The following is a 24,593-nucleotide window of genomic DNA, read 5'->3' on the forward strand; positions in this document are numbered from 1 at the left end:
GCCCTTAAAGGGACTTAGTATATAAGCAAAATTCTATTTATATAATATAAAAGCAGAAAACGGTAGATAAATTATTAGCTGGGGACTTAGTTAAGGTAATATAATTTAGCAATATAACTAGTTCTCGGTAGAGAGAAATATTAATAGGGATAATAGAAATAGTTGAGATATAATAGATCTCTTAACTTATATTATAATACTAAAGAAGCCAAAATAGTATATTGTATTCTAATATCTAATATTTTATAATACTGTTTTTTTAAAAGAAATATTACTATTATAATTAAATATAGAACTTCCGGTATTAATAACTATTTTACTATTTCGTTTAATAGCTAATTTCGCAATATTACTAATAGTAAGTCGCTTTTTTTTAAAGCTATTAAGGCTGAAATATTTCAAATCTATCTATAAATCCCGATTTCCTACTATTATAGGTAGTTTTTGCTTTATATAAGGAATAAAAGAGGCAAAAATAGAAGATAATTTAGAGTTACTAGGTCTTTTAAGTAATTTTCCGGTATTAAAAAAATATAAAGCAAGCCTTATAAAAGCAATTATACTTGGCTCTTCTTTCCTTAATTAGTAATGGGCTATAAAATTCCGAGAAATAGTTAGTAACTAATAGTAAAGATTTATTAAATATATTTAAATTCGAATTAGTAATCTTTAAAAGTATAATACGAATTTCTATTTAAATATTGCCTTAATTCGCCTTATTACTTCTAAAAACCTGGCTATAATATATATAGTACTTTTATAGCTAATTTTTTTTCTCTTTTCCTTATTCTTAATAAAATACTATATTTTTAAAAAGAATATATCCGAGCCTATTATTCCGGAATACTATATATTATAGTATATATAATATACTTTTATTAGTACCTAATTGCTTTAGTAAGTAATATCCCCGCCTAACTTATATTTTTCCGAGAATATATATATATTCTAATAATTACTTCTAAGTAAAATAATAAATAAATATCCAGATCAAGTTATTTTATAAACTTAAAAGAGAGTAAGAGAAACCGAACTATTAATATAGTTATTCTCTATAGTAAAGGTATTGAATTTTCGCCTATACTCTTTTTAGCCTTACTATCTAATTATTATAAATATAAAATCTAGGGCCTAGAAAGTATAGTTAGACTATCTCTATTTTAATAATTTAAAGCTAAAGAGAAAAGAGGATCCCGAAGAAGCCTCGGATCTAAATAATTATAAGCTATATATAAGCCTATATACTAGCTTAAGCTCGGGGTTATATATAATAATTAGGTAACTATAGATACCTTACTTAGATATCAGATGTTTTTCTAGCTCTAGTCTAATCTCTACTAGTACTATATATTATAATAACTATAATATTACTCCCTTTCCCTTAAAGTAAGCTTGTCCCTAAGCTTTAAAAGTCCCTATTAAATTTCCAAGTTACAGGTTATATATTAAAGGCTAGAGTCTTTTATATATAACTTTAAAGGATTTCCGTCCGTATTATATAATTCCGGTAATATATTATTCTTAGTATAGTCTAACTAATAGAAGAGATTCTGGAGCGGTTCTAGCTATTCGGAGTTCTTATTATAGAAGCTCTAAAAAGCTAGAATACTATTACTTAATAAGGAAATAGAATACTATTCCGGATCTGGGTTCTATTCTTTTTATTAGACTTGGTATTTTAGCTTCCTATAAAGTAGTTTTACTACTTATATCTCTTAAACTTTATATTCCGTTTCCCTATCTTATAGTTCTAATAGCAGAAGCTCCGGATTTACTTATTCGAGAAAGAGGTTATCTAGGTCTTTATATAACTTCTCTATATAGAATACCGGATATATTCTTATTAATTCCGGAAGCTTGAGCCTAAAGAAATATCTTACTTATTTCAGGATTTTATATAGTTCTTTTATTTAGTAAGCTAACTTATAGCTCAAATAATTGTTTTTCTAGTATTTAGTAGTAATTCATACCTTATTTCCTACTTTAAAGTCTACTAGTTAGTAGTACTTATTAGCTTAAGTAGTATAATATTCTTATATTTATATTATATTCTCCTATATCTTTTATTATAATTTATAAAGCTATATTACCAGGGCCTTTATCTTCTATCTATTTAGCTCTTTTTTTTAGGATATCTAATTATATTTGGGTTTTCTAGTTAAATAATATCTGCGGTTTATAGCCTTTCTCTATAAGAAACGGGAATTGGCCTATAGTTTTATAGACTAGAGCTGCCTACTAGTAGTTAATTATTATTACCTATTTATTCTAATTATTTTAGTAGTAATTTATATAAGAATATAGCTATTAGTTAAAGTACTAGTTAATAATCTCTATCTAGCTATTAGTTTAGGAATAGTTAGTAGTTAATAACTTGAGCTTTATACTAATATACTTATAGAACTTGCTCCAGAAATCCAATACAAACTAGGGGCCTTAATTAGATACTATAGTCTCCGGGATACTAATTTAATAAACTATATAGATAAGAAATAGGGGTACTAATTTTTTAGCTATTACTATATCTCGAATAGGAATTATAATAGGGCGCTTGCCTAGATAATTAATAAAAATTACTACTATATTATATTTATTTCTATTTTCTGGATACTTCTTGAAATCTACTAATATATACTATTAGAAGCAGTTAGGAACTAGTAATAGATATAAGAGCTCTGGCTTCTTATCTCTAGAAATATGAGATTATTAATAGATATAGTAATTATCTCTATATTAATTAATATCTATATCTTGGCCTAGCTAGTAATAGCGGGCCTAAAGAAGCTGTAACGGCTGGTATTACATGATTAATACGGACGTAGTTTCAGCCAAAGGGGTTGGTTTCAGCTAAGGTTCCAAGCTATGGTTCAAACCAAGCTCGCTTCCAAAGCTCGGCGTTTCAGTGGTCTTGGCCATACCTACTTATCCACTGCCACACCTCACTCCTATCCTCCTTAGCTTTAAATTCTTAAGACATTAGAAATCATTAATCTTTGAGCCTCGTTCCATTACTCTATTCCTGCCGTTATAGAAGCTATTAAAGCTTGGCTTATTCTAGATATTTTATTAGAGGCTATATATATATCTTCTAAATAAGAATAATATATAAGAGTATTTCGGGTATTATTATACTATTAAATATAAATAGTTTATTATATTATAAGAGGAGGCCGTTTTATAGTATTCAAGTGCCTTTCTTCTTGTTTCTTGCCTTATTCTATAGCTTTTTTAGTTTCAGTAACTTTCGGTTCTTACTTAATAGCTTATCTACTAGCTAGATACTATTATACTAGGTTTCTTTCTGAGCCGGGCTTATAAAGGCCTTAATTAGGGCTAACTAGAGATCCCGTATAATATTATTATTAATCTTTTATTATAGAAGGAGAATTTGAGTTTAGTAGACTACTATTATCTTATTCTAGGTAATTATATTTTTATATTTCCTATTTAGGGCATCCGCTTATTTATTTAACTTGCCTGCCTAATATATAAGCTTAAAATAGTAGCGGGAAAAGTACTTTACCTAGTAAGCTTATCTTACTAAGAGCTTCTTTATAGTTATAAGATACTTGAGGGTTTAGTAGTCTAAATAAATTATAAAGAGTACCTCTTATAGGCCTTCTAGCTCCGCTTGCTATTTAGTTAAAGAAAGAATAATAGTAAGTATCTCTTTATTATAAATATTATAGTTTAGCTCTACTAACTATATAGTCTTGGAAAAGAATACTACTAGATACTAGAGTCTTATCTGGAAGTCTTATTATAAGAGAATACCGGCTATAACTCTATTTAATATATCTGTCTTAACTATAGTAAAGAGATTCGGGTTATAGTAATATAGAATTAGTATTAAAAGTATAGCTTACTTTAGCTTAGTAAAATCTTCTTAATACTAATCTATCTATTTAAACGGAACTCCCTTATATATTAGAGCTATTAGAGGCTTTACTATATAGCTATATTTCGTAATAAAGTATTACTAAAAGTTATAAAAACCTAGAAAGTCTTATATTTCTTTAACTATCTTTAGTAATTACTAGTTCTTAATAATTACTATTTTATCTGAGTCTATTTTAATGCCTCTAGTAGAGATAATAAAGCCTAGATACTTTATATAAGTAATTTTAAACTCTAATTTCTTAATATTTGCTTAAAGACCGGTATTCTATAATTACTAAAGAATCTTTTATATATAGTTTTTATATTCTAGAAAATTATCTAAGTAAATTAGAATATTATTTAAATAAGCTATATAAAAGATATTAAGGTAATTAAAGAGGATATTATTTATATATCTCTAATATATAGTAGAGCTATTAGTTAGGCCTTTCTAAAGAACCTTATACTTATAGGCTCTATATCTTATATAAAATATTATAAGTTCTTCTAATTCTGGATCTATTTAGATCTAATAGAATACTTACTAAATATCTAGCTTTATATAGACCTTAGCTTAAGCTAGCTATATAAGAGTCTTATAAATAAGGGAAAGAGGATAATAGTCTTTCTATATTAAGTTATTTAGCTTATAATAGTTAATATAGAATTAGAGAGCTTTATTAGCCTTTTTTATAAAGAGAATCGGGAATATAAAAGGGAACTAGCTTGGCTTAATAAAGTCCCGTTAGAGGTTCTCTTTAAGGAAGCGCTTAATCTCCTATAGCTTATAGGTCGACTATTAATAGAGCAGGAAATACTCTAGGCTCTTTAGGCCTTTGGAATTATTAATCTGAATCTTATAGTTATATAATTAATATAGAAATAAGACATTTAATATTTCCTTTAAGAAAACATCTGTGAAATTCTTGAACTTCTCTAGTAAGACTTTTACTAGCTACTATAGCTCTGCCTCTTTTAGCTATTACTTGCCCGGAATAAACTCGTCCTCTTACTGCAATTCTAGCTTTTTATTAATCTCGAAAAATAATATTATAAAAAAAAGATTCTTCTTCTTCTATAGATTTATCTAGAAAGCGGCCGGCGAGATATCTATAATATTAATTAAGGGCCTTAATTAGATCTTATAGCTTTTCTTTAGATAGTATGGTTTTAATATTCTTATTTCTAGCTTAGAAGAAACTTCTATATTCCCTAAAGCTATTTATATTTCTCTATAGTATTAAGCTTAATTCTTTTACTATATATAGCTTTCTGAGCCCGGCTTAGGAAGAGAATAAGAGAGTTTCCTCTTTATAAGCTAAGATCTCTAGGATTTATCTATAGCTATAGCTTTATCTCTTCTATTTATATCTTTTTAGTATTAGTCGCTTTTCCCAGATTTCAAGTTCTTATATATAGTAGTTAGAACCTTATCCTAACCTTTCTTTCTAGGCTAATTATCTGGCCAGATTAATCTTTTATTCTTATAATTAATTAGAATACTAGTATTTATAAACTACTATTATTTCAAAATTATATTATATTTGCCTAGCCCTATAACTAGTATAGATACTAGAATCTTCTGTCTATTAATTAAAAGTATAAGCTTAATATAGTAAGTAATAGGTACGGCTTACTTACTATTAAATCCCCTTATATTATAGGGTAATACTAATTAAATAGGCTTAATATTTAGAAATTATTTAATTATTCTTATAAACTTGAAATTAATAAAAGTATATTCGTTTGCTTTAGTATTAATAAAAGAAAAAGTTTTAATACCTAATCTATTATTACTAATTATATAAAGAAGTATAAATACTTTATTTTCTAGTAGCTAGCTTAAATTAACTTCTACTATATCTATATAATATAGCCCTAAAAAGGAAACTTCCTTTAGGGGTTTTTATTTCCTTATTTTATATCTTTAAATAGTTTACTTATAATAAATACTATTAGCTTAACTATTAAAACTTGTTTTATATATTTTATTTTGGGCTCTAAATAGTTTCTAGATATATAACTAAATCTATTATAATTATAATACTTGAGATCTGAGGATTCGGGCTTCGGGATAATAGGCTTATCTATTACTAGAGTCTTAGAAGCGGGCTTTATATAAGAGGCGCCTTCTGGGCTTGGCTTATCTATATCTTTATTAGCTTTCTTAGATATCTATTCTTTCTTTTTATAGTAAGTTCGGATCTGCTAGTTATTTATAATATAGTATTATATAAACTCTATAATACGAATAGCCGGGTTATTATAGTATATAGCTATAGCCTTTTAAAGCTTTTAGATAAGCTTGTTATTTAGGTTGTCTTTAAGGTCTTACGGATTAATATTTCCGTCTGCTATATATCTCAGGAATAGAATATAGAACTTCTAAAAGATCTAATTCTTTTTTATAAATAGCTTCTTAAATATTTATAGAGTATTATACTTCTTATTCGGGTCGCTATATAGCTTCTCTAGATAGATATATAGTTCCCTAATAGTCTTATATATATATTAACTATTCTGGTTTAGGTAAAGAGAGATTAGTATAAGGATATAGCTATCTATATAGCCGGATATATAAATAATCTTGAGATTCTTTATCTAATAGATATTAGAGTTACTATAGAGCTTATTTTTGATCTGAACTAACTAATTATTAAAGGTAATACTATTCTTGGTTATATCTTCGAAAATAGAAGGGTTAGGGAGTTTAACTAAGTATTTACTTTTTAAAGTAAAGGAACCGGTTATTCCGGCAGGCTATATAATAAGCTTCTTAATAATGGCTTTATTCTTTTATAGGGCTTGTTTGGTTTCTTTTAGCTAATTATAATAATTCATGCTATAGGCAAGAATATTATATATCTTTAGAATTAGCTCGATAATCTTTTTATATAAAGCCTCTGGGTTCCGAAGTAACTCTTGGAACTCTGCTTTTAATAAGGCAGGTTCCTCTTCTTCCTCTGCTTTTTAGAAGAGAGTATCTCTTCTACTATAAATATTAACGGGATGCTCGGATCCCTTAGGAGACTTAATAAGAGGCTCTGGTCTACCTTCTGGTAGCGTACTAGTAGCGTCTCGTACTATAGCTCCTTCTGACTTGCCCAGTTATTCCGGGACTTGCTTTCTTATAGATCTTCGTTTAGTAGTGAGGTTGCTGGCCTATCCGCTTGCCTGGCCGGTCCAGGGCTTTCTTGCCTAGTCGTTCTAGGGCTTTCTTTTATTCTAATGTTGGTTGACCGGTTCGGGAGTAGCTACGGTGCGTCGCGTCTGTACTCGTCGAAAACCGATCGGGTAGGTATTATTTAAATCCTCCGCAGGATTGAGAAATGGGTGAGCTTTGAATTATGTTACGAGTATAAGATCTAGGGCCTGGAAGGCATAGTTAGACTGTCTCTATTTCGATGATTCAAAGCTAAAGAGAGAAGAGGATCCCGAAGGAGCCTCGGATCTAAATAATCGCGAGCTACGTACGGGCCCACGTGCTAGCTTAAGCTCGGGGTTACGTGCAACGATCAGGTGACTATAGATGCCTCGCTCAGATGCCAGATGCCTCTCTAGCTCTAGTCTAACCCCTACTAGTACCGTATATCGTAATAACCGTAACACTAACTCCCTAATCCTTATTAAAGCTATGCCTTCCAGTTCAGATTCAAGTCCCGAATTTCGTCCCAGAATAGACCTATTAACTACTAGTAGTCAAATGCTATCTAAGCAAGGTTGGGAAGAGTTAAAGCCTACTATTAAATATTTGTACCTGGACCAGAGTCGGACTTTGAAGTAGTTTACTGCTTATATCCAAGAGCATTATAGCGTCAGACTAACGTAAGTAATAAGCTATATTTATTGAGTTAGTAATGGCCGACGGATTTGGCAGGAAGAAACAACTCATATACCGAATATCTGGATAGGGTTTCGAGAAGAATGTGAAGCGTAGTGAGAGGCGAGCTATTATTCAAAGTTTTAGTCAGGAGATGAAAACAGCAAGCTTTGAGATAAAGGCAATTCGTAGCCGGACCTTGGACGAGGCGAAACTGGAAAGATGGATAAAGCTAGAAGGAATGCCGGTCGAGGTTATGGAGGAAAAGGGGGAACTACCTAGTATACCTGGTAAGCAGTACGTTGAGATTATGCCTTGGCGTTCCCCGTTAATGGTCTTTTAAAGTTATTTCAAACTGCCAAATGAAAACCCTTATCGAGCCAACGTTTGCCTTGCATCCTCTAGTAGAGCAGAGCAAGCCGCAATACCCCCCCGAAGCGACAGATCAAATTCCGGCTGTTCCGGCAGGATCCGGTAGTACCTTTGATTAGAAGATAGTGGATGTTATCGGATCTCCTGGATTGGATCGACTTATAGGGGCCTTGACGGCAGAGACGTGCGGCGATATTCCTCTCTTGGACCTTGTAACAGGTGAACTTCAGGGACGAGAGCCATCTAACCAAGACACTTTGAGTTTCTGCTATAAGATCGACAGAGTCAGAGGCGAAGAAGCTGAGCGTTCAGATGAGTCAATGGACGAAGTGTGTTTTCCGCAAGGTACGACTGGTATTTGGCCATTAATATCCGCAAAGACTGCAAATAACAGCCCAGTCGCCAGTCCATCTTGGATTTTCCGCCTAAACTTTGCTCAGAATAAGGTATACCCTTATCTATCACAGACAAAGGCGACTTGGATACCCCTAGACTCAGGATTAATTTTCTCTTTCGCTAGTTCCGTTTTAGTCCCCGGACATGAGCAGCTGCTGCTTTAACCAGAGCTGACGGTGAGCATACCCGAGCCGAGGGTGAACGTACCTGATCAGAGCCTGAGCATAGCCTGAGCACCATAATGTGGAACCTATTTTGGCATTTTGTGCCCCGGCCACAGTTTCCTTACCCAACTTTGCTCGGGAATCCGTTTCTGCCCCCTTACAAAGTTCCTTCTAGAGCAATATTGGTAGTTTCACTTTGAAACTTTTGCTATTTCCCGCCAGTACCTTACTCGTCTTTACTATGTGGGAGGGAAACTGCGACAAGACAAAAACCCACATAAAGTACACCAGAGCGCAAAACGTGACTTGACAGCAAAATAACAAGAATAAGGACACAAGCAGTAAAACAGAAACCGTGTACAATTGCAAAAGCTCAATTGGTTAATATCAAGGATGGTTCGTTATCTAGAACTACAGATTTTATCCAGCAATATTCTTGAGTACTTAGGGTACTCAGGTGAGCTGGCTGAGCGAGGGTGAGTACTGAGCTGAGGGTGAGCCGAGGGTGATTAGCGCCTGAGCAAGAGCGGCAACTTACCAACCGAATGTGAAATAAAGATTGAATGATTAGAGTTCAACTACCATGATGGATAGACCGGCCAACTCTTTGAGACTTATGGTGATATGATAGTTTGGATTTGTGGCGAGGCAGGTTCTGAGGAGCGTGATCTGAAAATGGGCAGGCTGCTGTAGCAGCTCAAAGCTCCAAGGACTCAAATTTACGAATCAAGTCAAGGACAATAGTCAGAACTTACAAGTAGCAACAGTAACCATATTTCGACTGACAAGATTGCTGTATTCTTACTGCTTTTTGCACCACTGGGCGAGATACGTGACTGGCCTCTAGACCAGTGATTTGTTCTCTGACTGATGTCACAATGGATTCCTGAAAGAATACATACGGGACGAGTCAATGCCCAGTCTCCTAGTAAGAGAGTTGCTTTGAATTTGGAATAACAGAGCGAGAAACGGGGCTGATTACTTGACTAGATCTCATGCTACCCCGACTCAGGTGGCGATCAGCTCGGGCTTTGCCTTCTTCTCAGATCTCTAGCATCGATGTTCAATGAAACAGCCCCAAAGCTGTACGTTTATCAAGTCTGTGGACAACAGGAACTAGACAGAGCGCTAGTTCTGGGAGTTCTAAAGCTTATTTCTCTACTAATATTAGGACCTTAATAGGCTAGGGGCACAACTGCGTACGGGACACATCTATATATAAAGTACATCTATATTTAAAGTATATTCTCTAATAATACTAGGAGCTTAGGAGGCCAGGGGTACGGCGTTCGGTGCCTTCGGCGCCTTATAGGAGCGTATATATACCTATACCTTAAGTACGGAAAGCGTATATATATCCTTGAGAATATATTTCCTAAACGATTATAAATAAGGGACAGAGGGACGTACGTCTTGCCCACCTTTTATATATGTACCGGGGGGCTAAAGAATAGCCGAAAAAGAAAGCCTTACTTTACGATAAAATTATAAAAATTAGCCTGCGAAATGCGGGGGAAGGGTACTCGAAGGGAATCTAATTCTCAATTGCATAAGCACCCGTTCTAGGGTTTACCCAGAGAGGGTGCTTATGTATTCTAATCAGAGTTGGCCTCCTGTCATTTCCCCTTTGGGCGTATACCCATGTTTTAGGAATGCTATGCGAGCAAAACAGGGGTGTTGCAGGGGTTGGCAGGGGCACACTGATTTTCTTTCCAAACAAAGATCAAGGATGTTGTGAGAAAAAGTGAGTGGATTACGGTGACCTTGTGGCCTAAAGCTGCATTTCTCGTGCCGAGGCCCAGTCGCGTCTTCGAAATAAAGTAACCCCGAACTCCGTATCAACGTGGTGTCCTTCGTCATCAACACTTCTCATCCTCCTCAAAAGCTGATAGACAATCTATTGCTACTTCTCTAATTAACCCTCGACACTTCTAAAAGACGTTCACAAGTCTAGCAGCGAACAAAAATGGGGCCGGCAAAGGTACTCTTCGTGATGGCCGATTATGGACATGATCCAACAGGTAATTTCACTTCAGATCCCTCTTGGATTCTTATAATTAATCTTAACATACACTTATGGGTGCGGTAGAAACTGCTGTCCCATACGCAGCGTTTAAGCTAGCAGGATTCGAGGTTCAATTCGCGACAGAGAATGGAAAGGCACCAGAGTGTGATAAGAAGATGCTCCGAGGTATCACACAAAAGCTACTTGTGAGCAGCACATCACCCCGAGCCTGTCATGTCTATCACTCCATTTGCACCTGCTAACAATTGACTATCTTCCAGGGGGCAACCAAGCCTGCCGTCAATGCCTACGATGAGATGTCCAAAACCACCGAATTCCTCCAACCGGTATCCTGGTCCTCCCCGGATTTCTCCCTCGACTCTTATAACTTAGTATTCCTTCCCGGCGGACACGAAAAGGGGGTTCGGCAAGTCATCGACTCTCCTATAATCCACAAACAGCTCGCACAATACTTCCCTGCAACCAGGAAGCCCAGCAAGAAGGCGGTTGCGGCTATCTGCCATGGAGTGATGGTTCTCTCGGAGACACTAGACGCTGACGGGAAGAGCATAATACATGAATGTGACACGACTGCTCTACCTGCACGCTTTGAACAAGTTGCATTTTGGGGAACAAGAGCATTTTTAGGGGATTATTACAAGACCTATGGGGTAGGAAGTGATGATGTTGAGGTGTCGGTAAGACTTGCCTGACCATCGTCTAGATAATGCTGATGCCGTGCACAGGTTAGGAAACGACTAGACAATCCCGCGAAGCAATACAAAAATAGTCTATCACCAAGCCCGTGAGTAGTGCTGTTCAAATGACAATATGGTTCAAGATTGACGATTTCTAGGTTCGTCGTACAGGAAGAGAAATTCAACTACCTCAGCGGCAGATTCCCTAATGATGCTCAGCTACTGGCAGAAAAGACGATTGCTTTAGTTCAAAGCATATTATCATAATTTAGCATTTGCGATTTTTCCAATTCCCACCAATATCAGATCCCATTTCTTTGACATTACTTCCCACAGCGGGGTTGGCGAAGCTTAAATGGTCGCACCATAGACAAAGAAACCCAGCCTGTTTGCATTCGCACCAAAGCAAACATACAAACAAAGATCGTGAATGATGAAGGAATTCCGAGAACAAAGCTATTGACACTTCGACTGAACAGGCGATAGGTCTCCACCCAGAGAAATACCTGCTCACCGAGAACTTCTATGCGCAAGAAAGACGTCTTCTGACAGAGAGGCATGGCAATGGTTCCTGGGCTTAAATCCTGGGCCGTGAAATATGGCGCCCTGGCCAACGGCAGGTTTGGCAGCAACAAGAGCGGTTTTACACCCATAGATTACGTCTTTCCAACGCTTGGTTCAACTCCGGATCCAAATGTTATGGCGATCGAGAATTTTCAGCGCGAGAATTTATTTGCCTTTACGAGCAGAGAGTTAGGCCAATTGGATTGCCTGCCAACGAGGGAGTTAATGCCAGGGAACTTGCAAAATGATATCATGCCACTGTTGCAGCTCGAGAACTGGGAAACAGCACCGGCACAGCCTGATTTTACGAGGGATCACTTATACCCGCTGCAGAACGGCAAGGGCATGTGGTCTGCGGATAACGATGAAGTGTGGAGTGTTGTGGAGCCGATCGTAAAACTGGCGTCTAGGATGCTTATGTCGGTTCATGTGATGCCTTGGGTATGACTCCTTCGTCTATTAAAACCCAACACTAACTGATAAAACTAGTTTGACGCCTTGCTAAACGGAGAACGAAGACCTATTCCGGATCACAGACTACATCCGGCGGATAAAAAAGAAGAGGACCTTCAATCTTTCCATGTGCGCGGATTCGTTCAGGCAGGACTGGGACAGCAGAGAGATTACGTATTCAAGATACTACGCACAAAATTTCGGTTAAAATATGGATTCATGATTGTATCCGAAAGCCCCGAAGGGCCGGAAAAGGACCCAGAGGACGCGCTTGGGATAACTGTCACAAACGCTGATTACATGCAACATGATCCCGAATCCAAGAAAAGCTGGCGCATATGTGTTTTTATCAACCTATTCCAGCTCGAACTTCTCATGCGGGATGATCTGAACACTGCAGAGCGGATGACAATACAATGGGCAGTTGCTGATACAGTAAGTGCCATACTGCTTGTTCCCCCTCAGACCACAATTAAAAGAGAGCAGATTGTGCATGAGACTATGCATGCCGTTGCGGCATTCCTAGCCACGGAGAACAAACTGGATTTTGGAGAACCATACTTCGAAGATGATGCTTTAGCTGAGGTTGGGTTTAGCTTCGAATCAATCGTAAGATTCCAGACCCCCTTTATATAGTTGATTTTGTTGACTTACGGTATCAGATCAATTCTGGGATACCCCAAGAATTCCTATACGACTCTGCTGCTCCCAACCCGCCACTGGGACATTTTCTTAGAAGATACTGGCCCACATACTACGATGTCTTTGCCCGTGACCTCGATAATCCAATCCTCACCGCGCCAGATCCACACACGCACAACGAATACTTTCCTATACCAATATCGTTCTATGGGGATATCCAGCAGGAAGGCTTTTGGTCGGTGCTTGTTCGACAATTCGGGAATAACGTCTTTCATTATCGTGCTCTGAAGGAGGGGTCCCGCGTCAACTACACAGTAACCCATATCGCCCAAGGGAAATACAAAATCAGTGACCCCGTGAGGTTCACAGAGGGAGATCCCCTCAAGATTGTGAATGGACAATTCAAATACAGCGTTAAGGGCCTTCGAGCAGCCATTAATTTGACCCCCGAGGAGCGAGACGCACTGAAGTTTGGCCAAAGGTTGGTAACTAGCTCTGAACTCCAAGAAACATTCTGGACCGATGCCGTTGAACAACAAGCCAGTATTCAAAACATCACTCATCTAACTGCATCCGCTTCCCAAGCCGTTAGTACTCCTGATCATGTCCGCCAAGTCTATCTGGCCATTTTCAATTCCACACAACAAGCAATCACGAGCCACGAACGCATGATTGCTGGAATTATGAGCCAAGAGGCAACAAATGATGCAATATTCTTGGATCGCAGAAAAAGCCTTCTGGCATGGAATAAAGGGACCCGTTCATTCATCCGCCAACTGATTCGAGCCGATGCCCAGAACAGTCTTAGTCTTGGAGCAGAAGAGCTCAGAATGGAGCAGTGCCGTATGGCACTCTGGAACCCCAACGACGAAAACACGAGATCTGGAAATGACTGGCTCGAAATCACAATCCTGCAGAATGCGCGCCAAGCTTTGAGGGATAATCACCTTGATCAATGTAAACATCTATGCACCCATTTGCTTGGGGAAGATTGGAGATCGGTGTTTGCTGAATGCGCAGCGCGGACGATCCTCTTTGCAGTCAGCAAAGACGTACGTGAAGGGTGGGCAGACCGATTCATGGACCTGCAGAAGATAACGAGTATACTGGAGAGCCTGAGGGCCGGTGCTCCGGCGTACTGGAAGAATGAGGTGGTGGCTTTTGCACACAGAGGTTCAGAGGTTGCTTACGACGCGAGACCCTGCTACTCCGATGCATATTTCTCCCGAGCAGGGGGCGATCGTAAGTCGGAATCCGCAGGAGGATACGAAAGTGGCCTCGCCGATTCCATATCCACCAACAAGTCCTGTAGATGCGGGGAAAATGGAAGAATAGGGGTATGTCAATATTCGAGCCTCGGAGTTTCACGAAAGAGAAGATTTGGTTTATCCGAAATGGAGTGATATGAAACGAACGGTACTTACGAATTACCCTCTCACTGTGTTTACAGCCTTCTTCTCTAAAGTGAGGCCGAAGAACACTTGTCTTGCACACCCGGTCCAGGTGTTGAGAGCGTACTTTCCAGTTACGTTATATCATTTTCCAGGTCAAATCCCTCGGCGTCTCACGCAAAGCAAAGTCATTTGTGGACTATACTGCCATTTGTCTTCTCTATGACTACTAAGGGCGCAAATTGGCCAAGAGGAGAAGGTGAGAACTGCGGAGGTTGTGTTTATGCGAAATTACGAGTAGTCCTACGGTTCAAGCAAGGCCAAGTGTCTCGGTGGATTCATATCCCCATTAACTCCTACCAACCCCTCCCCAAACATAGCATTAGACATTCTGGTGGATTGACGGACTAGCAGTCCTTCAATTTCCACCTCTACCGAATCTTTTCTTGACTCTCTTGCCAGTACCCGTTTCGGCAGCAGGAAGAGCATTGTCGATGAAGAGAAAGAATTCGGCTGAGCGGCGCCCAGATGACCACGCCCACCTCGTTTATCGCCCTTCCAACTGTACTGGTCCAGTCCTCTCAGCTCATGCTTCTTCTCACGCTGCTCCCTCTAATTCCAATCTCTTTCGATTCCGATGGCGATCCTCAACCACCTTCTCCCGTCTCAACGAAGATCCCGAGTCCCGAATGACTCTACATTGCTGCGGGACAAATAGGCAGTTTAAAAAAGGAGGTGGTAGATCTTCTATCAAATTTCTAGCCGATGTTAAAGTAGGAAATACCATTGGCTGGTGAGCATATTACTTGCCAAGTTGAAGGCTCTCGAGGAGCAATCACTTTGTTGTATCCTTGGGGGGCTTCTCGAACTCGGCAGCTGCCTTCTTGGCAGTTTCCTTTGTTTCTCCATACGCGTTCGCGATGCCGTTCTTCTCGTAGTCGTAATGCCAATATCCCTTGTATATGGCATCGTTGCCCATCAATACCTTTTGTTCTGTTTGAGAGCACTGTGGCTATCTGAAAACCATTGTATGGAGAATCACTTAATCAAGGCAAGGGGGGAAATATGTTCGATGCCTCTCAAGTGGCGTAATACAGCAGCGTAGAACGGAAATCCAGGCTTGAGCAATCATCAGGTTATTGCGGTTGTGTTGTAAAGTTCGTGATGGGGAAAAGAATCACGGTTAGTTGACAAGCGGTGCCCAGATATTCATAACAATTCCGGGTGCTGAAGCTCAACACGAATGTGAATCTACCTTCAAAGTCTAGTGAATCCAGGAACTGTACATATATATCATTGAATTCTTCCCAACCACCTACCACCCTCTACTGCAGCCCCACTACTTGAGGGCAGCAGTTGCAATCACCGAGAACTAGCTTCTTATGCAAGTTCTTCTGCTTTGAGGCTTGTGGAAAGTGCTCATCATGGCTTCTTAATGCATAAACTCTCCGCTTCACCAGCAAACAATGTCAGTCAGAAGAGAAACATTGCGTGATCGCATGGAGAAGTCACCAGAAACACGGGCAAAAGGGGACACCAGCAGGCTCGGCAAAAATACCTGAGGTATTGATAAGGAATCGATAGTTACTGGTATTAATAAGGTATTAGTAAGTATCGATATGTATCGATTCCTATCGATTCCTTACCGCTTTCTACCCCGCATCCTCTAATTTTTCACTCTCTCTATTCTTACATCTTTTATTCTTATTCTATTTGGATTATATACTCAAAATATCTTCTTCGCATAAGCTAGACTCTTCCTCTCTAGCTTCTGCTTTTATAGATCTAGAACTAGAAGCCCCTTCCAGCCGAAAATTGAGGGCCCCGGTCTGGAAGTATATATATAATCCTACTGAGAAGGAGAACCAAGCCCACTTCTATTATATCTATTATAATAAGAAAATAAGAAAGCTATATTATACTTCTCTTTTAGAGAATATAAAGAAGTATATATAAGATATTTATAAGATCCCTGTTAAGATAGCTATTAGTAAGAACTAAGTAATAATTAATTTATAATTAAGGCAATATTACTACTAAGCTACCGGAACGAGCGAGTAAGAGAAGCTTAATACTGAGATCCTGGAAGCTTATCTTAATATCTCGGTTATTCTTAAAGCTCTAATTACTCTTATTATTATACGGAATCTGTTCTATACTCTTATTAAATAGCTAGAGTTCTATATACTTTGCTAAGTACTTAATCGAGCTATTAAAAACAAGATTATAACTTCGTATTCAGGAATTGCTAGCTTAGTTAAAGACGCTTGGAAAAGGCACCAGAATACCGTATAATAAGTAGTTTAGGCTATACTCTTACTTATTTATATCTCTCTAGATATCTGGACCTCTCTAAATCAATTACTTTTACTTGTAATCTATAGCTATTTTACTATATATAATAGAAAGTAATAAAAGGCTCTTCTCACTTTAAAGTAGGTCTCTAGCTATAGCTTAGAAGCTCAAATATTAATTCTTTAGCTAGTTCTTTAAGATTATGGTATTACTTATAAGCTTGGAGCTATTATATATAATAATGCCTCGATAAATAATATTCTTTATTAATTAGTTTAAAAGAAGCTAAAAGATAAGCTAAGCTTAAATTAGAAGGCAGATTACTAGTATATTCGCTATCTGGGCTATATTATTAATCTAGTTATATAAGCCTTCTTATTTACAAATTAGGTTAGCTTAAAGAATCTTGATTTATATAATAAGCAGGAGCGGTATACTAAAGTCTTTAATATAATAGAGGTAATAAAGGCCTAGTTTAGGCTAATAGAACCCTTTAGCCAAGTATATAATATTATAGTTTATATTTATAGGTTAGCTAGAAGAATAGAGAAGTTTTGTATACTTGCGAAAAGGCTAATTCTAATAGATAATTATATGAGATAAAATAGCTAGTATAAGATGCTTTATATACTACTTAACTTAAGGCCGGTAGTAGAAAGATATTATTAAAACTATAAAAAGAAGCTTAAGAAGGATATCTTAACTTTTAAAGATTAGAAAAAGCTTTATATAATTAAGGACTTCCTTATACCCTTTATACGAGCTACTTTTATAGCTAAGGGCTCAACTTCCCTTAATTCTACCCTTTTTATAATAGATATCTTAATTAAATACCTCTAATAAGAGAATATAAGTTATTCTTTTCTTTTATATAATCTTATATAACTATACTAATTCTAATAGGCTAAATATTAGAAGAGTAAGGATCCAGAGGAGAGAGACTTCCTTTATTAAATCGAGGCAGTATATAAGGTTCTGGATAATTATTATATAAGAACTAATATATTTCTAGTTTATACTACTATATTAATCTTAAATTCTTATAATTATACGAGATATATTAAGATATATTAGCTAAAGAAATAGTTAAAGCCAGTTTTAGCTAAAATTAAAAAGCTCTGGGAGAAATATCGGGAAAGGCCTATTATTATACCTATACTACTAGCTTTTCGGTATAAAGGCTCGTTTTATAAGATACTAGAACTAGATATATATAATTATATTACCTTATCTTTTAGAGCAGAAGCTTGTTCTATAAGTTAAGACGAGTTTGAGGACTATAATTTACTAGAATTATATAATTCTAGTAAATAGAGGGCCCTTATATAGTAATATTAGGATATATAGAGGTAATACTGGCCAAGGCTCTCTCTTATAGCTATTAATATCCTCTTTATTTCACTAATAAGTAATAAGCCAGAGAGAGTATTTTCAGGAGGATATTATATAGTAAGCTGGGATAGGGTATAAATAGAAGCAGAGATAATTAAGATATAAGAGTACTTAAAGTACTAGAAAAGAAGTAAAATTCTAAATACTTTTCTTGAGACTAAGGGAGTAATCTGAGAAAGAAGGGAGATTCTATACTTTTTATATAATATTTTAGGGCCAGATTAGAATCTTTTCTCTTAGTTTTTAGGTACTATATAAAAGTAATTGTAATTATAAGTAAAATTAAAAGAGGATAAATATTAAGAGCTTAATATAGTCTATTAAATATTATATAAAAGCCAGGCAATTATATAATATAAAGAGAGTAAGTAGCCCTATCTAGAATCTATAAACTTACTAGCCAGAATAAGCTCTAGGCTTTAAAACCCGTCTACTTTATATAATTTTAGGAGATTTAGGCTTTTCTCTAGAACCTCTCTCTCCTCTATTATTATTAATATCTTATATAATATATTGGGTCGTATAATTATAACGAATATAATTACTATATATTCTATACTATTCTCTATCAGGAATTCTTAAATACTTTATAAATATACCTTAATTTTTACTACAAGTAGTATAAGAAGTCTGGGTATTAACTTTACTACTATATTACTTAGTATAGATTATATGAACTTAGGAGAAGTAACTTATACTTACTGGATTAAGATTACATTAATAACCTCAGGAAGAAGTGGGGTATTAAAGGTACCAGAAGTATAGGGACCCTTAATTGTAATATCTGAGGGTTCTGGATTATTAATATTAAAGGTATGTTTTTGCTAAGGGCTACTATTAATAACTAAGGGCTAGAGCTCATTCCCTTCTATATAAAGGAAGTACTGAGCCTCAGTATTATTGGAGGGGTCTATACAAGTCCAGATAACGAGATCTTGTTGAGCTTGGGCTGCTATTGTATATATATATATATGAAGTAGTATATATGAAGTATTGTATGTGAGGTGTGTATATGGAGTGTGTGAGGAGAGAGAGAGAGTATGTGTATATGTAAGGAAGTTGGAGGGAGGGCTAAGAGCTAAGAGCCTATTATATAGATATCTAGGGCTAAAAATGACTTAAATAGGAGCCTGAATAATTCAGATTAAGCTGTGAATCAAGCTATGAATTATATAGTTATTTGGTATAGTTCAGACGATACGGGGAAAATAATTGGCTAGAGCCTTAGAAATAGGGCTATAAAGCTGTGAATCATATAGTTATTTACTATAGTTCAGATAATGGAATTAAAATAATTAGCTAGGGTATTAGAATTAGTTATATTAAGCTGTGAATCATATAATTATTTAGTAAATCAGATGGTGGGGTCAAAATAATTAGGTAGGGCCTTAGAAATAGGGCAAATACTGACTAAGTATCGATAGAACTATCGATACTATCGATACCTTACGATTCTGGCATCGATTCCTATCGATACCGGAATTTAAGGAATTTTTGCCGAGCCTGGACACCAGAACCGAGAAAATGTCTGCCATTGCATTCTCGTCCATAAACTACTCTAGTATCATTGGTTCTGCTACTCTAAGGTACGACAATTGAGTCATGAAAACGGAAACGACGGCGACCTAGAAAAAATCGCCCTCGCCCTCGCCCTCGCCCTCACCCTCACCCTCGCCCCAGATATCCCCGTGAATTTCCGTCATATGCCCATAGCACTCCCCTGACAACTTAAAGGTCTCCATACAGAACCAACAAATGTGAGCGCTACACCGTGTGCACTCCATATGATTACACCCCTCGGTCTTCTCAATTCCCATTTTGCAGTTTGGACAGTCTCTCACGCCGTGTTCTTCCTTATACTGTCGAAAGGCTCTGTTATCCTCTGAATCCATTTCCGTCCATTCCTCACAATTCATTCCCTCATGACTGATGACATTGCATGTTGTGCATATTGGGGTCAGGCATGTCGCGCAGTAGAATGTCTCGCCGGTTGTGGTTGGACGGTAGATCTGGGCACAATCCGGTGTTGGGCAATATTGGAACTCTTCGGGTCGAGTGCGGATATGGGAGTCAAAACAAGTCCGAAGGAGAGATTCGAAGGACGGTGAGGACAACATTGACTCCAGATCAGCAATACTGAAAACCTGTTTGCATGCACCTTCTGAGCCAATGCACCGCAGAGGGATTTCGGCATCAGTTGCTGAAGAGGCTTGGTTGGCGAAGCATTCCCTGCAGTAGATATGCCCACATGTTGTGTGGACTGGCTCTACTGCTTCTGTCCAGCAGATAACACAGCTGTCAGTAGTTTGGGACGACATCTCGGGTCCTTCGCCCAACGGAATGTCAGTGAGAAGCGCTCGAGCTTGGCGCAAGTCGTCCTTAGAACCAGTGATTGTGATAGTACTTGAATGAAAACCCACTTTAAGTCTCACAGATTCTCCGAACGTTGACTTCAGCCTTTCCATTCCACCTTGCATTACTTGCTTGAGCAGGAGTGGTGTCAGAACAATGGTGTGCTCCTGCTCGTGCAGTGCTTCAACCTTCTCAACCAACGCTTGTTGAACTTCCTTCCGGGCATCAACAGACCCGCCGTACATGATTAACTGAGATTTGCAGGTATCTCTGAGGATGTACATTTGATGTGTGGTTCCGAGTGCCGCAAGGTCAACAAGTGCAGCAGATTTGAGGAAATAGATGTCCCACAGTGGCTCTTCGCCCTTCATGACCAGAACTCCTGCTAATAGCTTCTCTAGTCGGACCTTGGCCCCTGGAACGTTCTTCAAGTTCTCCCAGTAAAGACGCGCTGTTGTGAAAGATTTCGAAGGATCTTCTTGGTAGATCTTTAATTGAACATGACCACTTCGCCAGAAATCTTTTGCAAGCTGGTCCAACTCCACTTTCAGTGCTCTGGTGATAAGAGTTGGGATATTGTACTTGACAGAGACAATGTGGTTGGCGAAGATTTTCGTACTAGCCAAAGCTTTGACGCTTGTGTTGTGCAGGTCTCTGACAGCTTGGGCAGCGGAGTCTCTGTCCAAGAATGCGGCGGTTGCTTTGACCTTGCCGCTTCCCGACACCAAGTGATACTGAAACGAGTCCAGCTCTCCTTTGGTCTCCAACAAGCCTCGAACCCTTTGTGCCGCTTCTGCATCCGAGTACTTGTAAGTTGGGTCACCCAGGGTGATCTTATCAGGGCTAACGTTCCCAAATAACTTCCACCGGATATCCCTCAGAGTTGTTTGTCCAGCTAAGTTGCCAAGGCAAAGTGTGCAAGATGTCTTTTCCCCATCAGCATACGTAAACTCTTGGTAATTGACACTTGGGATGCGGTCGAGAATTTTGATTTCTCCCAATATACCAATGGCGCGCGTGGCATTTGTTTCTTCGCTATAGGTAAGCCAGGCAAGCCGAGAAGGTTGATACCAGGTGCAAGTGACAGTGCTGAGCTGTACCCGCTTCTCCGTCGTGTCACTTTCTGTAGTACTAGTCGTTTCTTTGATGGAAATCCTCCTTGGCCCAGCTAGTTGCTCCCACCGTCGGACAACAACTCTCGCAAAAGACTGATCCTCAACCCGGACTTCGGCAATCGACCCATATGTTCCAGAAGGTTTGAACGTGACAGCGGATTCATCGATCTCCTGACCCAAGTCTAACAATATTTTGCTGACGGTACTTGGCTTCACGTCGGCTGCGAGACCCGTGATTTCGATGCTCGAGAAATCCGACGCAAGTTTGATATTTGATACTTCCGCTCCGGCTCCGTAGTCGACTATGGCGCCGTTTATTTCGCGAGAACAGGCATTGGCTGTTGGTAGATTCGGGATGGATTTAGTTATCACCTAGAAATATTAGTACAAGTGTCAAAGCATCTGGTTCGTCTAGGTACTCACCTCTTGCTGTTGATTGTCCTCCTTTCCTCCTGGAATGCCATCCACGGCGCCTAACTTCTCATGAAGGAAATTGCATTCCTTTCCATTTTGGCAGCAACCTCTGGCAAAGAAGATGCAAGGAAACCGGCTGCGGGTTCTTTCCTCTCCAGTGGCTTGAGCATGCCATGAAGGAGTATCGCCTTGCAGAGTGTTCGTTTGGCTGATGGTTTTGGTGGATAGTACTCTCACTTCCGTTTCTACATCATTAGTTGGAGAGTATGTAGTGGTGGTCAAGATCTGATGGAAAGGAAGTCCACTATGTGGCCGAATATCGTGGGAATTCTTGCAGGTGGTCCCATATCTACACTTTCCCTGGGTAAAGAACCAACATGGTGTCTTCGATGGGACCGAACTATTCATCGTGGATACTTGTGGACTGTTTTGACTCACGTTCTGACGAGATTCGGAGTTTGGCAGAATAGTATAATCGGGCGGTGCATAGATGTGGGAGTTTCTGCATGACGTTCCGTAGAAGCACTTCCCCTCTGCGAAGAATCGGCATGGAGCCATGACGAGATCGTTTTTCTTCAAAACATTGCAAAAGTGGATAGTCGTGATAGAAGCTCGAGGCGGGGTGGTCGGTGTTGAATGCAGCGCGAATTTTCGGAAGGAGAACGAAAAGAAATATTCAAGCATGGACTGGAACACTCCGCCAAACAAATTTAGAACCGCGGTGACTAAATTTGCCTTAATTCTTTAAGCGTACAAATTCAAGTTCTTCAAATTTCAGTAAAATTGATTCAAATCCTAAATATTCTATAATCATATCCGTGCATCATGAAGGTTAGTACTAGTTACTAAATTCTGCTATTTAAAACAATTCAATTTGTGAAATGATCTATTGCGCGAACGGCTTTGGATCTGTTGAACTAGCTAAAGCAATATAGTTAGGGTCACGTGCTTGCAATATAAACCAAGTAAAACGTACTGAATTGACTGCTGTTCTACAGTGATAAGTAGCCCGTATATATAGCCCTGAACCCCCTAAGTCACATGCACTAAACCCCTAAACCAGAGAGCCTTATACTGAACCATTCAACCTCAGCTGAACCGATTTAGCCTCACAGGGCATAATCTACTCAGTAATAAGCCTATGGCTTAAGCCCCATTAGTACACAGCCCCTAAGGCTCTGTTCCAGGGCTTACTAAGCCTATTAGGGGCCTCAGGCCCCTAATTTCAACAGGATCGGCCATGGATCAGGCGCAGGTGACTCATCGTAAAATTTATTCAAATAAGATGCAACCTGCATGTGAACAAAGTAATGAAATTTTGATGCGCGCGTTATCTAACTTCTCTATTGGCTAAGGCCGGTATCCTTCCACATTATTTTCACTTCGTACCAACGCGATCTACAACTTCTAGTGAGGGATTACAGTGTACTTGTATCGAAGGGGTTACGGGGCAGGGTTCATTCAAGTGCTGGGTGCTCGAGTGGCAGCCCAGATCGCCTGTTGCAGCGGATCAGAGGAATTTCAAAAGTATTTTTTAGAAGAGAGCTTCATTCCCCATGTCCACAGTAAGAGAGCAATTGTTCATCCTATTAAGAAGCCCAACCGTCGTGTCCTTAATCTTCTAGCTTCCAAAAATCAACCTGGCAGGACAGCCTCCCTTCGTTGTGACCGATATTTCCACTCACCATCCCTCCCTCCCCACGGATAACTTCTGACAACGTGCTTCGCATTCATCTGATACTCCTTGGAGTTTCTGTCCGGTGTATTAGAAACTAGCTAACGAAGGGGGCCTTGCAACTTACGCCGATTGTTCGTTGTCATAGGTAACCTTTCAGAATTCTACTGGAATGTCGTTGACTTCAGGCTGGCGCTAGTGAATATTGGAATCGCAATAAATCCAAACCGATTTTGGGTCGTCGCTATTAAAGTCTGAGGGGCAATGGGTGAAATCCTGGTTGTAACTAAAGTGTCTGGAAAGCTACGATACGGCAAAGTCGTCAGCAACTTGTTGTGCCCTTTTACCTGGCAAGCCGGGGACATTGACAGTGATATAACGGATAGCGATACGAAGTTCCCCCGCCATCCGAGGTGAATTTCCATTGCCATGGTCTAAATTTGTGAGGAGCTGGGGGTGAAATGTATGGATGGACAAAAAAGCCACTGTACTGTAGGCGAGAGAATGGCTGATTCTGATTATGCTAAATTCGGCAACAGCGAACAACAACCCCCGAGGGAAGGGACGCACACAAATACGGTAGCCCAGCCGACCCCACAGCAGCGGTTGCGTCCGTGTCAGCCCCCTGAATGCCACTCGCTAAATTATTTTGGCCCCTGGAGACGAGAACTCGTGCGATGCATATGCTAGCAGATCTGACTTATCCGAGTTCTCTCTCTTTTGATCAAAAATTTAAGCGATAGTAAGTGTTACAATGGGCGGTCCTAATATCACCAGATTTCCAGCCTCAAGAAGAATTCGTAACCTTCAGCCCACTTACAGAGTGTTCGTCACCAGCCGCCCAAGTCAATGAGGAAATCCACTCTGCGCTTCTGCTGTTATTCGATCGAGGGAACCCCTAGATGGTTCCCTTCTGGCCGGCGGACTTTGTTGAGTATGTCCGCATTGCGGGTTTCTCTTTAAGAG

At 38.7% G+C, this 24,593-nt stretch overlaps 5 protein-coding genes across 5 annotated transcripts; 2 read left to right on the plus strand and 3 right to left on the minus strand.

Moving 5' to 3' along the window:
* Positions 1-10,597: 10,597 nt before the first annotated feature.
* Positions 10,598-11,601, plus strand: K444DRAFT_639509 (class I glutamine amidotransferase-like protein; the record flags this gene model as incomplete). Its single annotated transcript, XM_024884388.1, has 5 exons — positions 10,598-10,652; positions 10,721-10,842; positions 10,918-11,334; positions 11,383-11,441; positions 11,493-11,601. 5 exons carry the CDS (start codon positions 10,598-10,600, stop codon positions 11,599-11,601), a joined length of 762 nt encoding a protein of 253 aa, XP_024744559.1.
* Positions 11,602-11,671: 70 nt separating this feature from the next.
* On the plus strand, positions 11,672-14,637 carry K444DRAFT_19333 (uncharacterized protein). Its single transcript, XM_024870939.1, has 4 exons — positions 11,672-12,339; positions 12,388-12,786; positions 12,838-12,960; positions 13,014-14,637. Exons 1-4 carry the CDS (start codon positions 11,893-11,895, stop codon positions 14,394-14,396), a joined length of 2,352 nt encoding a protein of 783 aa, XP_024744560.1. The 5' UTR covers positions 11,672-11,892; the 3' UTR covers positions 14,397-14,637.
* Positions 14,638-14,687: 50 nt separating this feature from the next.
* Positions 14,688-15,363, minus strand: K444DRAFT_623801 (uncharacterized protein; the record flags this gene model as incomplete). The annotated part of the gene is made up of 3 exons (XM_024882322.1): positions 14,688-14,946; positions 14,987-15,142; positions 15,224-15,363. 3 exons carry the CDS (start codon positions 15,361-15,363, stop codon positions 14,688-14,690), a joined length of 555 nt encoding a protein of 184 aa, XP_024744561.1.
* A 4,333-nt stretch (positions 15,364-19,696) lies between these two features.
* K444DRAFT_658642 (uncharacterized protein) lies at positions 19,697-22,510 on the minus strand (the record flags this gene model as incomplete). The annotated part of the gene is made up of 3 exons (XM_024886284.1): positions 19,697-21,910; positions 21,962-22,237; positions 22,391-22,510. 3 exons carry the CDS (start codon positions 22,508-22,510, stop codon positions 19,697-19,699), a joined length of 2,610 nt encoding a protein of 869 aa, XP_024744562.1.
* Positions 22,511-23,721: 1,211 nt separating this feature from the next.
* Positions 23,722-24,130, minus strand: K444DRAFT_19351 (uncharacterized protein). The gene has a single exon (XM_024870943.1). The coding sequence runs from the start codon at positions 24,056-24,058 to the stop codon at positions 23,792-23,794; it is 267 nt and encodes an 88-aa protein (XP_024744563.1). The 5' UTR covers positions 24,059-24,130; the 3' UTR covers positions 23,722-23,791.
* Positions 24,131-24,593: the final 463 nt, after the last annotated feature.

The sequence above is a fragment of the Hyaloscypha bicolor genome (genome assembly GCF_002865645.1).
Source record: "Hyaloscypha bicolor E unplaced genomic scaffold K444scaffold_10, whole genome shotgun sequence".
In the NCBI taxonomy this organism is placed as follows: Eukaryota; Fungi; Ascomycota; class Leotiomycetes; order Helotiales; family Hyaloscyphaceae; genus Hyaloscypha; species Hyaloscypha bicolor.